The 15,529-nt window shown below is 40.2% G+C and overlaps 1 protein-coding gene across 1 annotated transcript in view; it reads right to left on the reverse strand.

Annotated features, from left to right (window-relative positions):
• The window catches only part of LAPTM4B (lysosomal protein transmembrane 4 beta), a 59,855-nt gene that overhangs the window by 6,874 nt on the left and 37,452 nt on the right, over nt 1–15,529 (reverse strand). The window contains exons 5-6 of the mRNA XM_060775644.2: nt 13,485–13,583; nt 2,992–3,087 (exon numbers count right to left, since the gene is read on the reverse strand). Coding sequence (XP_060631627.1) covers nt 2,992–3,087; nt 13,485–13,583 — 195 coding nt within the window. The remainder of the gene's footprint in view (nt 1–2,991; nt 3,088–13,484; nt 13,584–15,529) is intronic.

Below are 15,529 nucleotides of genomic sequence, written 5' to 3' on the forward strand. Positions count from 1 at the left end.
GCGCAAGGGCAGATGTCTTCACTGTATCTGGTTGTGATCCCCAGGTTGTGCCAGTCAGCTTTCGTATGATATTGTTTCTAACACCCACTTTTTGCTTGATATTCAGGCAGTGCTTCTTGTAGGTAACAGTTTTTCAAACTGTGTTTTGTACAATTAGTCTGAAGCATTTTGACACACAGTATAAAGCAAACATGGTTAGTATAGGTTACATTTTTTTAGCAGCCCCACATCTTTCAAGCCCCCTCCTTGAGGAGTGGGGAAACCCTTATCCCTCCCAACCCAGCCTAGCCCAACATAACAACAATAGAAACAAGTAATTTCTTCTAGTATTGTTTTGGGTGAGCTTTTGAATATTTTTTACGGGAGAGGTGTGCTATGAGAGTTGAAAACTGCCCCCACAGTCTTTACAGTTGCTCATCCAATGTAATGGACATGATTTTCCTGATGGGCAGAGCTGTTCAGCAGTTGAATATGCTGCCTTGGAGTGCGTTGGAGTTTCCTTTTCTGGAGCTTTTTAAAAAGAGGCTGGGTGGCCATCTTGTTAGGAGTGCTTTGAGTGTGCTTCTGCATGGCAAGGGGTTGGATTGGATGGCTCTTGTGGTCTCTTCCAACTCTATGATTCTATGATACAGTTGCCCCCACAGTGAACAATTCAAAGTCTCTGTGTTTTGCCTTTCATGTGCTCCTGTCACATACATGCCCTACCTTAGTGTTCCAAAGTAGTGGGTTATGGTGCAGTTTTGTGAACTCTCAGCTGCATGTTTCCAGGAGACTTTGCAAATACATTCTAAATATGGTACTAATCACACTGGGGAAAATTGCCAGCCTGACATATCAAGCAGTTTGAATTACACTCACTTTTGTAATTCAAACATTGCGGAGTATTTCATAGCAAGGACTGGACATTCTATCTGAAACTCCCTGATTAGGCACAGCACAATTATTTTTTCTTATCACCTGTCAAGAAGAAGCAGATTCCAGGATTCCTCTCCCCTGATATGAGCAGGAAGCAACCCAAAAGTTTATCTGTGAGCATTCGCATTAGAATACAACACATCATGGTTACAGATGGAATCTGGACTGCCCCAAGATAATTTAGAGGCTTTCATTTCCCTACACTGCCAAAACTTTCCTAAGAACATTTGTGTACATTGGCTGTGCTCATGTATATATATGTGTGTGTGTATGAGAGAGAGCTTCCAATTATAGAAGCTATTTATTCGTTTTTAGAAAAATTAAAGGGTTGTATTGATGCACAGAGCTTACATCTGGTAGCTGAAACCACATAAAGCATATGTCATGTATAAGAAACATCGTCTGGGACTCATTTGATATATTGAAGAAATTGGCTTTCAGGGACTCACTGAGAGCAGAGATTGTGGAAGGACGTCTGTCTTAGATTTGTCCAATACATTAAATTTGCGTCTGGATAGCCACAGATTCTTGGAATAACAAAGTGCTCCAGTTTGCTGACACTGCTTCATTACATGGCAAAACATTCCAGTATGTGGGGATAGGATGTTACAATTGTTGCACAGACATAGTGTTTTGAAGAATGAGGACTTATGAGGAAACAGGAAAATAAAAAATGGATTCTGGATTCTACTATTTTCTGTAAAAGTCATGATGTCTAGAAAAAAGTCTCCTTCTTGACCATAGGAGACATGGAACAAAGAGCCCTAAAGCCTTCAACTCCATAAGCAAGTAATTTCTCTTGAAATCCAAGGTGCCGCTGTCCTGTGCAAAAATAACTGCTCCTTTCTTAGAAAACATTGAATTTTCCAAGAAATCTGTTACATCTGGAAAAACTTTTTGGTTGACAAATAAGTGAGACTTGCCAATTGTAGTCCAAATGACAGTTTTACCTTTGTTGGAGGTAAAATCACAAAATTAAGCCTCAGTCCCCAAATCTCAATGGAATTTACTTTTTTGTTGCTAAATTGAGTTCAAATCTTACAATCTGTCTTTTATTGCCCTTTCCCCGTGGTCCAAATGGCCAAGAAAGGGAGTGAATTTTGTTTGCATTGCCATCCTTGCAGAACAACTGAACTACAACAAAAACAACTTCTGGGACAAAATGTAGGCCTCTGACTCTACCACCACTATGTGTCTTCTCCTGTGTGGTTTTTTTTTTAAAAAATCATTTTTTCCTTGACAAGAACCCAGTGGAACTTCTAAACTTGCATGATGCATTTTTTGTATTTTGGTTGGCCAATAAAAGTATTACTACTCTGTGGATTCTGGATTATTGCATTTTCATTCCAAGGTGGTGATCCCCTAGTGGTGCAATGGGTTAAACCTTGTGCCAGCAGGACTGCTAACTGATAGGTCAGCAGTTCAAAACCAGGGATAGTGGGTTCTGTCAGCTCCAACCCCAAATGCAGGGAAATGCGAGTAGCCTCCCACAAGGATGGTAAAACATCAAAACATCTGGGTGTCCCTTTGGCAACGTCCTTGCAGAGGGCCAATTCTCTGCACAACAGAAGCGACTTGCAGTTTCTCAAGTGGCTCCTGACATGATAAAAAACCAAGGTCTTCAGTACATTCTGACCAATGTCCACTTTGGCCAACATCCTGTTTCTAGCAGTAACCAATGCTGCTACTAGAAACTCTGCCCAAAGTCAAAAGGCTTCCCACACAGTTAAGCCCCAGAAAGTATTCCAGGGACTATGGATGACTGCCTATGATAGTTGTACCTCGATGAATTAGTCTAAGCAAAATTTAAAGCTATCCAGGTTACTGAAGAAAAAATAATGGCTGATTAGCTAGGACGTTTTACTTTTTACCAGGAATCTGCACGAGGAACCCCAACATACCCCCTTTGCCAACCATGCTCACATGGATCACCTCTAGGAAGCAGCTCCCATGAAGATAGCAGTGCTAGGTTAATAGTTTTGCAATTGAGCATGGTTGATTTCACAGCAGATGAAGAAGGCCTCATCATCGAGGCCCAGACACCCGCAAAGCCCTGTTCAGTTTCATCATGCTTACCGCTGTGTCATTAGTAGTAATGTAGACCAGGACATCAGAGTTGTTTCTGTTGTTAATGTATCGGTAACAGTTCCATACACAGCTGATCAGATAAGCCTACCAGAGAGGAAGAGAAGACATGTCAAAATGGTAATACTTACTTTATTACATTTCTTTACTAAGGCATGGCATGTTATGTGATGGCTAAGAAATGGTTTCCTCCTTATTTTAAAGAATAACATCCCCATCGTTAAAAAAATGCCAGCCTTGCACCAAGGCAGAGATCTTTGTGGCACCCAAGAACAGACTCACCTGACAAGCTATCAGGCACAGATTTTTGTTAGCTGAAAGCAGTGGCAAGTTTGTAGCTTCCATGTCAATGTAACAGTAAATCTGTTCTGGGTTATATTCTGATCATGAGAAAAGGCTATCCAGTGTTTTGAATCTATTTTGGGAATACCCTGGACAACTCCTTTGAAGTTCAGTCTAAAACAGTGGTTCTCAACCTGGGGTCCCCAGATGTTTTTGGCCTACAACTCCCAAAAATCCCAGCCAATTTACCAGCTGTTAGGATTTCTGGGAGTTGAAAGCCAAAAACATCTGGGGACCCCAGGTTGAGAACCACTGGTCTAAAACCTAGTGTTGATATACAAACTCACTGAGAGCAGAGCCACCAGCTGCCATTGGCTGAAAAGAACTGGTATGATTTGACTAGGCTATTCATGTTGAAAGAAAACACAAAGACTTGCATTATAAAAGTGGCTGAGATATTCTGGAAGCACCAATCTTTCCCCTAAGTTGTATTTTAGTTTTCTATAATATGTGCCCTTTAGAGGTGCTGGACTAAAAACTACCTTAGACATTGTCAGTGCAGTTGGTGAGTAGTGATAAAAGGATTTTAAAGTCCAAACATCTTCAGGGTAACACAATGAGGAGGGTGCTGTCAACGGTGCAAGCAGTCCAATTTCATATTGATTTTCAAGATTAGGAGAAATGGTTTCACGCACAAAAGTCTGCTGTGCACAGCATCAACTGGCTGCTGCTTGCAAAATCATCAATCCATCTCCTTCTTCTTCCTCAAAGCAGATGTGTGGCAATTGTTATGAAGTGATTAATCTGCCAGTTAATACAAATTAATGCAGTGATTTGGGGGGGGGGGAATACAAGGAACTGTTCCACTGAAGACGAGAAGGTGAAGGACTGGGCTGTGGCGCAGCTAGTTAGTAGCCAGCTGCATTAAATCACTACTGACCAAGAGGTCATGAGTTTGAAGCCAGCCCGGATTGGAGTGAGCTCCTGACCATTAATAGTCTAGCTTGCTGTCAACCTGTTCAACCCGAAAGACAGTTGCATCTGTCAAGTAGGAAATTTAGATACCGCTTTATGTGGGGAGGCTAATTTAACTAATTTATGACACCATAAAACCTTCCAGCAGCATACGTAAGAATGAGGAAGGACTCCATCAAGGTTTAGGTGTCACAAGTGGATGGTGAAGTGGCAGCTGCCCCTGTGGCCGGAATTGAGCATACCCTCATGAAGCTGGAAAGCTGGAATGTTAAATTGCCTCCATGTCTGTCTATATATGTTGTATGTTAAATGGCATTGAATGTTTGCCATGTGTATGTGCACTGTAATCTGCTTTGAGTCCCCTGCAGAGTGAGAAGGGCAAAATATAAATACTGTAAATAAATAAATAAATAAATAAATAAATAAATAAGAGGAAAAAGATGGGTGCCCAGTAGTCAAAATAGGAAGATAAGAAAGTTTTGCTTCTTGGGAGAAACACCCTTCAATGAACCCCTGTTGGATTATTTATTTGCACATTTCCTATCCATGGACAGGCAAGATGTTATTATTTTTTGTGGGTTAATTCAACAGGTAGACTTATTTATAAGGCTTAACAAATATTGCGACATGAGGTTTGGAAGGCAAAAGCTGCAATAGCTGGATCTTACAAGTTTTTTAAAAAAAATGCTGCCAAATGAAAAACTGCACAGTTCACAGACTTCAAATCTTTTTTCCCTTTAACATTTCTCTGAAGAAATGTAAATGAAGGTGATAACAGGGACTATAGGGAGTTTAAGCCTAAGCTGTTGTTGATCTGACGTATTAAGAGTGAAATTCCAAATTGTTATTTCAAATTATAGCAACCTGCAAACATTCTTAATCTCTTTGTTGCTGGAGTTGCAAGAATTTATTTATTTACTCATTTACCTTATTTCTATCCTGCTCTTTTCACCCTCGCAGGGGACTCATAGTGGCATACAAAATGGCAATATTCAATGTCACATATTCCACAACATAAGGTACAATACATCAATTTAATAGACAGTTAAAACATATAAACTTCATAAGATTTTAAAACACAAAACCCAGCCCTATGGTTGTCATGTGTGTGTTACAATGTGCTGGTTCTGTATTGAATGCAGTTTTCCCAACAATAGTTTTTGGCTAAGTGTCCAAAGTGTGTTGTTTTGTAAAGTGGAAGTTGCTCCCATTAGCCAGGCTCAGGGAGTTTCCTGAACAATGCGGTTGCCAGTTTGCCCACATCAGGCAAACAGCCGCCAAAATAATCACCCACATGAATTTGGGAATATGAGCAATGAAAGTCTGGACCGCTAGCCAAAGTATCTTGGAAAGAGTTAGTCTCTGTGTGTCACTCTATTTTCTTTCTCTCATACACACACACACACACACACACACACACACACAAATACACACACAGATGTTGTAATGGAAATTCATTTTGCCCAGCACTTTTCCTACGGATTTGTCCTTAAAAGCCTCCCCCCATCAAACTGAGTCACTGACCTATTTTACAGTACATACCTTTCTCTCTCAACAAAACAAAAATACAGAATGCATTTTCAAAATGGTTCAAATATACACTTCACTAAATAGAATGGGAAGCTAATTCTTCCAGTTCCCTCTTTAAAAAGGACTGTTATATCACAGTAGCACAACTAACCAAGCAATGAATCAGGAAATTCCTCCTTTATTATCTCTTAGGTAGTGTTTTGGCCAACTCCTTTCTCAGCCTCAGTCCCATTATCTGCAACACTGGGGATAAGGATAATAGCCAGAGGAAACAGTTAAAGGAAGGGTTCTTTTCTTAAATTTGGTGTCAGGCACCCCACTCTCCCCCAGAAGACTGCAGTCAGCATTCAACTAATACCTATGCAAATATATAATTACTCAAACGCACACAGAGGAAGATAAAGCTGGTTTGAAATAACTGAGCAAGAGGGAGGGTTATGTGGAAGTATCAATAACTCCTACACTGGAGCCACTGGCAGAGGGAGATGTTTTAGCAATATTGAAGCAGACACTGATGGAAATGTTTTGGAGGCTTCTGCAGGAAACAGGTTATGCACTCTTTGCCTTATAGGAGTGTTGTAAAGGGCCATAACTTAATAATGCATGTGAAATGCTTTGAATACATGAAACCAGAATATATTCTTTTTTAAAAAAGTACAAAAAAATTAATAGCCCACCTCCACCTTTTGGTGTACAAAGTGCTCTATATCAATGGTTCTCAAACCTCGGTATTCCAGGTAACACTTAGCCTTTCAGACTTCTAGAAACCCTAACCAAGTTGGCCAATGATAATAGATACTGAGAGATGAAACCCAAATCATCTAGGATCAGTTATGGGAAACCCTGGCATGGGGGCTGGATGCAGTCCCTTGGGCTCTTTTCTCAGGCCCTGCTCTCTCTCACCATCCTACCTTTCCTCCTTCCCTTTCTCTTTCCTTTCCACTCTTTCGTCCATCCTTCCTTCCTTCCTCCCTCCATCTTTCTCCTTCCTTTCTTCCCTTCTACCCTTTCGTCCTTCCTTCCCTCCCTCTCTTTTTCTCCTTCCTTCTTTCATTTTGTCTTTCCTTCCTCATCTTTCCTTTATCCTTCCCTTCCATCCATCCATCCATCCATCCTTTTCTTCCTTCCTCCCTTCCTTCTCTTCATTCTTACTTCTTTCCCTTTGGTCTTTTTTCCTTCCTTCTTTCTTTCCTCCTTCCCTCTCTTCCTCTTTTCCTTCCATCCCTTCCTTTTATCCTTCCTTCCTTCCCTCCCTTTTGTCTTTCCTTCCTCCTTACCTCCCTCTTTCTCCTACCATGATTTCCTTCCACCCTCTCATCCTTCCCTTCCTTATCCTTCCTTTCCTTTTTGTCTTTCCTTCCTTCTCTCTTTCCTTTACCCTTCCCTTCCTTCCCTTCTTTCCTTCCTTCCTTCCTTCCTTCCTCCTTCCTTCCTTCCTTCCTTCCTTCCCTCTTTCTTCTTCCACCCTTCCCTTCCTCCCTTTCTTCCTTCATTCCTTTTCTTTCTTTCCTTCCTCCTTCCTTCCATCACGGTCAGCCAGTCCTCCGAGCAGGGAGTACTATCATGAGGTCCCCAAGTTAGAAAGTTTGCCCATGCCTGATCTAGATGATCAAAATGTGAGAACCACTGTTTTTTTGGGTTGTTGTAGGTTTTTCCGGGCTATATGGCCATGTTTTATTATTAGGGGCTGGCAAAATGTGGGCCACATATATTTCCCCAGGGCCCTTTTTGTAGTTTTCAGGAAGTCAACAATTTTTTTTGGTCCCACAATGCCCTTTTAGGGGCATGGGGACATTTTGAACAAGTTTTTAAGGATGTGGGTCCACACCATTTTGGGTCTAGAGAAAGACTTTTAAAAACTCTGAAGTAAATCAGAAATGGGTTCTCGGCACATCCTGTTAAAAATGGACTCTGCTGGGACTAAAATAATCAGGGTGGTGGTGGGATAAAATGTAGTAAAAATGTCCCCATGGGCCCTAGAGGGTGTTTGGGGAGGACACTTGGGGGCAAACATGCTTGGGTTTTTAAAAAAGATGGGTTGAGGAGCAGACCCTCTAAGTCTCCTAAGAAGCTCACAATTGTTCACAACTTATAATGCAAAGAATCAAATGTAGTAGGATTTGGGTTTGTTTTAATGATAACTAGGATCAACACTGTTTCCCTCTTCTGATATTGCTGAACTACAGGCCCTCTATTTTTATCATTTTGTTGAAGGCTGTCATTGCCAGAATCACTGGGTTGCTGTGAGTTTTCCGGGCTGTATGGCCATGTTCCAGAAGCATTCTCTTCTGACATTTTGCCTGGATCTATAGCAGGCATCCTCAGAGATTATGAGGTCTGTTGGAAACTAGGCATGTGAGGTTTATTTATCTGTGGAATGTCCAGGATGGGAGAAAGAACTCTAGTCTGCTTGAGGCAAGTGTGAATGTTGCAGATGGCCACCTTGATTAGCATTTTATGGCCTTGTAGCTTCAAAGCCTGGGTGATAGCTGCCTGGAGCGATCCTTTGTTGAGAGGTGTCAACTGGCCCTGATTGATTCTTGTCTGGAATTCCCATGTTTTTTTAGTATTGCTCTTTATTTGTGGTCCTGATTTTTAGAATTTTGGTTAATACCAATATCCAAATTTTGTTCATTTTCATGGTTTCTTATCAATGTTTATGTTGGTTTGGGGTTGCTAGAGGTTGCAGTCCAAGGGTGCCAAAATTCTCACCTTTTGGTTAAAATTAAGTATACTTCCTTCATTTTACAAGATGCTTAGGTTGCTTTAAATTTGAAAGAAGAGGCTATGGATCTCAGCTGATGTGCTGGGATTATGTTGTTGTTGTTGTTGTTATTACATTTATGTATACCCTACTTTTGTCTTTCGATTGAGAGTCATAGTAGCCATGGCTCAAGCCACCTGCCTAGGAACACTACTATATGGGTTAATGGTATTTAGCCATCCCTTTAATGTGAAATGTCCCCTGAGTTTTCTTTTTCAAAAAAGGAATATGTGTGCATTGTCTGTACATTCCATTCTAAAATGAACTTCCCTGCTCTCTCTCTTCAGGGAGTGAAGAAAAAGCCTTGGACCAGAGTCTAAAAGTCACAGGATTTAACTCCAAAGTCATCTCTTTTTAAACAAAAATATTTATCCTGCTTTTCCAAGTTTTCACGACGAGTCTAAGATTAATAAGGAATGGATTACTTCTGTGTTTTGAGAAGAAAGGCAGAGGGTGGAAAGAAAGGGGAAGTAATTTTGATTTAAGCAAATGCAATCTGGTGGATAAATTACAATAACAACAACAACAAAAAAGAAAGCAGCAGAAGAAAGTCAAAATGGCCAAACATGAAAAGCTCTTCATGTTCAGGAAACCACAAAGGAGTGCCTGTTGCCTGCCAAAGATTAATAGGATCCAGTGGTTTGATTTTATAAGGCTTTAAAAGGCTACTAACACAGAGCAGGGATTCACTAGTTGGCTCATACACAGTGGCAAAATTAAATTTTATCTTTCCTATAGGCAATACAGACATGCTTTAAAGAGAGTGGTTGTCTCTTGTCCCTCTTCAGACATATGAATTCTTCTGACCCCAAAAGCAGGAGCATCTAATGATGGAGAAATTGTACTCAGTCTAAAAAAGTTTGTAGTGTACAGGTCTTTATGACATTTGCTGATGGTACAAAATTGAGTGAGGCTGGGTAGGAATAAAATTGAAAAGCAAGAATAAAGTGTGGCAAGGGGGCGGGGGGTTGTAAATGGTTTAAAAATAGACATGCTGAAAAAATGAGCTGTAGATTATACCTCACCATAAATGGAATGAGTCAGCAATGCAATACAGTTGCAAAGAAAGCTAATCCTATTTCGGACTGTGTTAGCAGAGGCATCATATCCACAATTTAGTGGGTTTTAAAAAAAAATCGTGTCAGAAGCAACTTGACAAACTTCTGGTGTGAGAGAATTGGCCATCTGCAGAGATGTTGCCCAGGGGATGCCCGGATGTATTACCATACTGTGGGAGGTTTCTTTCATGTCCCCGCATAGGAAGCTAGAGCTGACAGATGGGAGCTCACCCTGTCTCATGGATTCGAACCGCTGACCTTCAAGTCAGCAGTTAAGCCTGCACAAGGGTTTAACCCACTGTACCAGACAGATGGGAATACTGCCTTCCTCCATTGTGACAAATGTCAGGGTCCAAACGCATACTGATAAGTTAAAAAGGCATGCAAAAAATAGAAAATCAATCCCAATTCTCAGATTAAAAATTTGGTTGTGTAAAGAATGAAATGAAAGCTTTTGGCTTTTGGCTTTGTCCTAGGATTGTGTGATTTTAATGTGTTTTAATGTTTATATTGCTTTTCATTTTTTGTTTTAATGTATATGTTTATTTTATTGTCTGTTGATATGGCATTGAATTGCTGCCAAATGTAAGGCCGCTCTGAGTCTCCTTCAGGTGAGAAGGGCGAGATATCAATATAGCAAATACATAGATAAATAAATTGTGAAATAGAAAAGCTCAGAGTATTGGTGTGGGGTGGGAGTCAAACAAATTTTAAGTTTTAAAGGACTTATTTGTAAAGAGAAAGAGGAACTATCTATTTATTTACAACTTTTGTTCTAATAGCTTCCATGAGAGTAATTAATGATATGTTTCATCACAAAGTCATCAAAATATATCTTTACTTTTTTAATTAAATGAAAGCAACCAAGGTGAAAGACTGCAGAGAAAAATTGTATTTAGAACATTTTGGCTGGTATATCTAGTGAAGTCACAAATATTTGTTGGTACATGAAAGGGAGCTTCTCTCATAAGCTAATTCTGGATGGTAATGAATCCTGGCAAGAGGTGCCAAAGCCTTTATGTATCACTTGTTGACTAGGAGCCCCCGGTGGCGCAATGGGTTAAACCCTTGTGCCAGCAGAACTGCTGACCAACAGGTGGGCAGTTTGAATCCGGGAGCGGGATGAGCTCCTGTCTCAGCTCTACCTTCCCACGTGGGAGCATGAGAGAAGCCTCCTACAGGACGGTAAAACATCAAACATTCAGGTGTCCCCTGGGCAACGTCCTTGCAGATGGCCAATTCTCTCACACCAGAAGCAACTTGCAATTTCTCAAGTCGCTCCTGACACACACACAACTTGTCGACTACAGTCACATCCTGCCTATAGGGTTCCCATAGGCTGCTCATTGGCTACTATGTGGGCAGCTGTTTGCTTCTGTGTCTACCAATGATGAGTGATTATTGTCCACTAGATATATGCGCAGTTGCATTCAGTTTGCATTCATCTGGAAAATTTGGGGTTTAGGCTTTATGCAAAACCAAATAAATTTGAAATTAGAATACCAGAACTGGTGGGCTTATGCAATAAATATTTTTTTTCACTTCTTAAGAGCCATGAAAGTGATACAGGCATTTTAATGGCCATATAGGCTAAAATCCATCTTTCCAATATTAAAAAACAGCTTTGGCTTTCCCCCATTGTTGCTTTTTGGAAGAGCCTTTTCATCTTCAAAAACAAAAGGTTACTCCAATAAATGAGATAATGTTGACCTACTTTCAGCTTGAAGTGCACAAGCAGAAAAATGTTTAATTCAGCTTAATTCTCTGGAAGTAAATGGGCCTTAAATCTAACTCTACCTGACTAGCTAACTTCAGGATCATAGCTAGAGGCTCCCTGTATGGAATCTACATGGCAACTTATATATAACTATCATTGGTCTCCAGCCACCATTAAGGGGCTTCCTCTCTGACTGAGAAAACTGACAGAGGCTTAAAGAAAGGTAAATATTTTGCTCCCCACTACCAGACAACCTATGTCCTTTTTTTTGCTGGACATCCTTCCATCATAACGTTTATGCTTCAAGACGGTATCCCACAGCTCCAGTTTGAAAAGCCACATCACAAACTCAAACTTTGGCAAAGTTTTTTTAACTACAACTTCAAGAAATCTCCCATATCCATTTATATAGCTTGTACACTGCCAGTGCTGGCTGGGGTTTTGGGGATTTGTAGTCCAAAATAACTTCTTACAAGTGGTAGGAAATCTCTCATGCACAGTGAGGATCTGTTATAACCCATTGTTGGAAGTATTTAGAAACTGTTTATGAAATTCAAGGCTACTGCACTTTAAAAGTATCGACAGCAGTCTAGCATATGCTATTTGGAGGGAGAATCCTGACAGAAAAGAAGGAAGATTTAGTAGCTTTGCATATAGTTCTGTGTCTGAACAAATTTTTCAGATTATGTGTTTACTCTCCATCTCCTTTCTATATAATTCAAGGTGAAAACTGGGTAGTAAATGCTGTCTTGTATTTATCAAGCTTCCAGTTACCTCCCTGTCGCCCTGTAAGAAGGGAAACAAAGGGGAGCATGTGAGACCAAGGTTCTTACAGCTAGCTCAGTGTAACAGGAAATTATATTTTTCCTATCTGAACCAAAGTACAGAAACCTCTAGTATGTAGATGTGTTGTGTATTGCCATGGAAACCAACTGGATTACATTGGGCTTGTTACACTCTCAGCTTCAGAGTAGGCAAAGGCTACCCCTTTCCCAAATAAATCTTGCCAAGAAAGCTCCATGGTAGGCTCTCCCTTGTGTTGCCATAATAATAATAATAATAATAATAATAATAATAATAATAATAATAGCAACAACAACAACAATCCCCTGATGGGTGGCACCTTGTGGTGGGGGGACTTTACTGCTCCAAGGATGCTGAGAGCTGTGTGGGCGGAAGTGTAACTACCAGCAGGTCCAACCAAGTCAGAGAAGTCTCAGCTGAGGAGTAGAATGAAGAGCACCTAACCCATTAGCACGATAGAGAAATAAACCAAAGGCTCTGGCATAAACCAGTACAGGTGGTCCCAGTGTTAATCGGCACACTGGGTGCCGTGCCAAAAGATCTCAGCCGGCATTTGAAAACAATAAACATTGACAAAATCACAATCTGTCAACTGCAAAAGGCCACCTTACTTGGATCTCTGCGCATCATCAGAAAATACATCACATAGTCCTAGATGCTTGGGAAGTGTTCAACTTGTGATTTTATGATACGAAATACAGCATATATATCTTGTTTGCTGTGACATACTGTGTTTTTGTGTCAGTAAAATAAGAATAAGAATACAGTCCTAGACACTTGGGAAGTGTCCAACATGTCATCCAATACAACAGCCAGCAGAGTGACCTTGTTTGTTCTGTACTAATCTTTTTGTGTTTCTAACAACAACAACTTTATTCTTATATTCTGCCGCCATCTCCCCAAAGGGACTTGGGGCGGCTTATAGATGGTACAAAGTGCCTAAAAACAAACATAAAAGTGAACACACTATAAAATACAATAAAATAAAACACATGTACATATAAAAACATCAATTCAGACTCAATCAGACTGCAATTGGTAAAGTCTTGTAGATACACAACAACAACAATTGGCCTCAGGTGGATTCTGTGAGTTGTAGACCAAAAAGTATCTGCTGATCATAGAGTGAAATACATTTGATTCATTGAGACATGTTTCAATACCTGGCTTCCCATGTCCTATAGAATCAAGCCAACTGTTAGCCATGCTAGTTTTTGGGGTTTTTTTTAGTAACATTCACTTTGTGACTTTCACCTTTCACAGTTCTCTCCAGCTCACAAACACTATTGTGCGGAACATAAATGAAAACATTCCAACTAATTTCACATCTTGACCTCGATAGAGACATGCTTACCTTGAAAGCCAATGTGATACTTATAAAAAGAAGAATAATCACAACTAAGCAGGTGGAGTTCATGGACATAATTTCTTCCTTGTAGGGAAAGTTAGCTGGCTGTGAAAAATAAAAATGTATATTGTTAGTAATCACGAGTTTTCCTGGCATGCGCACATATATATGCTCATTTGCTTTTTGATATTGTACATACAGATACAAGGTGTGATTGTGATTACAGAAGCTCATAGAAGGTCATGGAAACATGACGCAATGTCAAAACAGCAGACTATGTGCTGAGTGTATGGGTTTTAGTTATAATTGAAAGGGTTAAAAGTTTGGATCATTGAAAAATTGAGAGTCAAGAAGCGAGGGACTCATATAGTCATATACCAACAGTTCTATACTCCCCCACTTCCTTATAAAACCTACATAATCTTTTCCCTTTCAGCAAGGACAGCAAGATAAATAATTTCAACCCCCCCCCCCCAAATTCTGAAAATAGTATTAATTCCTTGGCATTGCTGTCAAATCCACAGAGGTGTAAACCATAACAAATATACTCTTCTCCGTGAATTTATTTTTTGCTGGCCACTTGCAAGGCTTTTTCATCATCTGCAATTTCACTGAAGTATTCTGATTGATTAATCCCACCAGATGGCACACAACAGATTGGAGATAAATGTTATGCAACAATGCCTTTGGCTTCTTTACACAATATTCTGTCCTTGTGCTGAAAATTATATTTTGTTCACTTTTTGCTTTATTGTGAACATATATCAGAGAAAGGCAGTTGTCTCCATTTCACAACACTGGAACAGAGGGAAAATGTCAGCCTCATCCTTTTTCGGGCAATGTCTTCCTTTGTTAATTAATGCACTTCACTGATTATTAACACAGTTGCTGAGACAGATTGACTTAAGGATGTGTGAACCTCACATCTAAGCTAATTGCTCACTCTGCAAATCAAACATGGCAGGTTGCATGACAACTTTAATGCTATTTTCTTGCAATGCTGTTGAAAAACCAAGGGGAAATTCAGATTTTGGAGAGCTCATTCTTTTATTTCAAGGGATGTTCTGAAACCAAGAGGCAGTTGCTGATCCTAAACCACCCATGTCAAAAGCAAGGCCCATAGGCCATCAATGCTAGGGCAATATAGTTAGATTTATATAGTCTTACAATTACAAATGGCCCTTTGAAGGTAACTATAAACATAATAATACTAATGTATTACCAATAATCATAAGACTGATGTAGCTCTCAGTGGAAAAGAGTTTGACATCCCTGACCTAAACAGCTATGCATCAAGTCCATGGGCAAGCAAGGCATGACCTAAATGGCCCCTGTGGCTGATTCTGTAGCCCAGATTTCATCTTTTCTTGTTTTTGAAATGATGCATTACCTCTCCTGATAGATATGTGTGTATATATATGCTCTATGTGGCAAAAAAGTAACTTTGTTAGACTTGCTGAAGTTGCCCATGACTGATCTCCATGTTTGCTATTTTTAAAAAATGGCAACCCCCCCCCCCCCAAAACAAACCAACCAACCAACCGTACAACCACTTTTACAAAGCCTGTGCCATTTTAAGAGCAGATTACATAGTAGTGGGAGAAGGGGTAGATTCAATGTCAGCACAAGATGTCCGACCAACTAAATTGGGGGAGCAATCTGTCAACCCCTCTGTCCAGCCTCGTCCTCCCTCCTCTTGCTTTGGGTGATCTAGGCCCAAAAAATGCTTTCCTTGGGGAAGGATTCCTGAGAGGCATCATGGCTGGCCTGGTCTGAGAAATGCTTGAATTGTGGCAGTCCAGGTAGCCATCCCTGTGACTATCCCATGCAGGTTGCCTTAGTGTGTGTTCATTTGCAGAACAACTGGATATATTAAGAGCTGGACTTAACACCATGCCTGAGAAAGCGCATCAGTTTGTACCTCTATTTATACACTAGTCTTCTACTCCAGCCAGAATGTTCTAAATCAGATTATGCTAAAAGCAATTATCAGGGTATTTATCGCATTGTGACTATTTATATTGTTCTTCTACCCCATTTTTTCAAATGAT

The sequence above is a fragment of the Anolis sagrei genome, chromosome 4 (assembly GCF_037176765.1).
Source record: "Anolis sagrei isolate rAnoSag1 chromosome 4, rAnoSag1.mat, whole genome shotgun sequence".
Classification (NCBI taxonomy): domain Eukaryota; kingdom Metazoa; phylum Chordata; class Lepidosauria; order Squamata; family Dactyloidae; genus Anolis; species Anolis sagrei.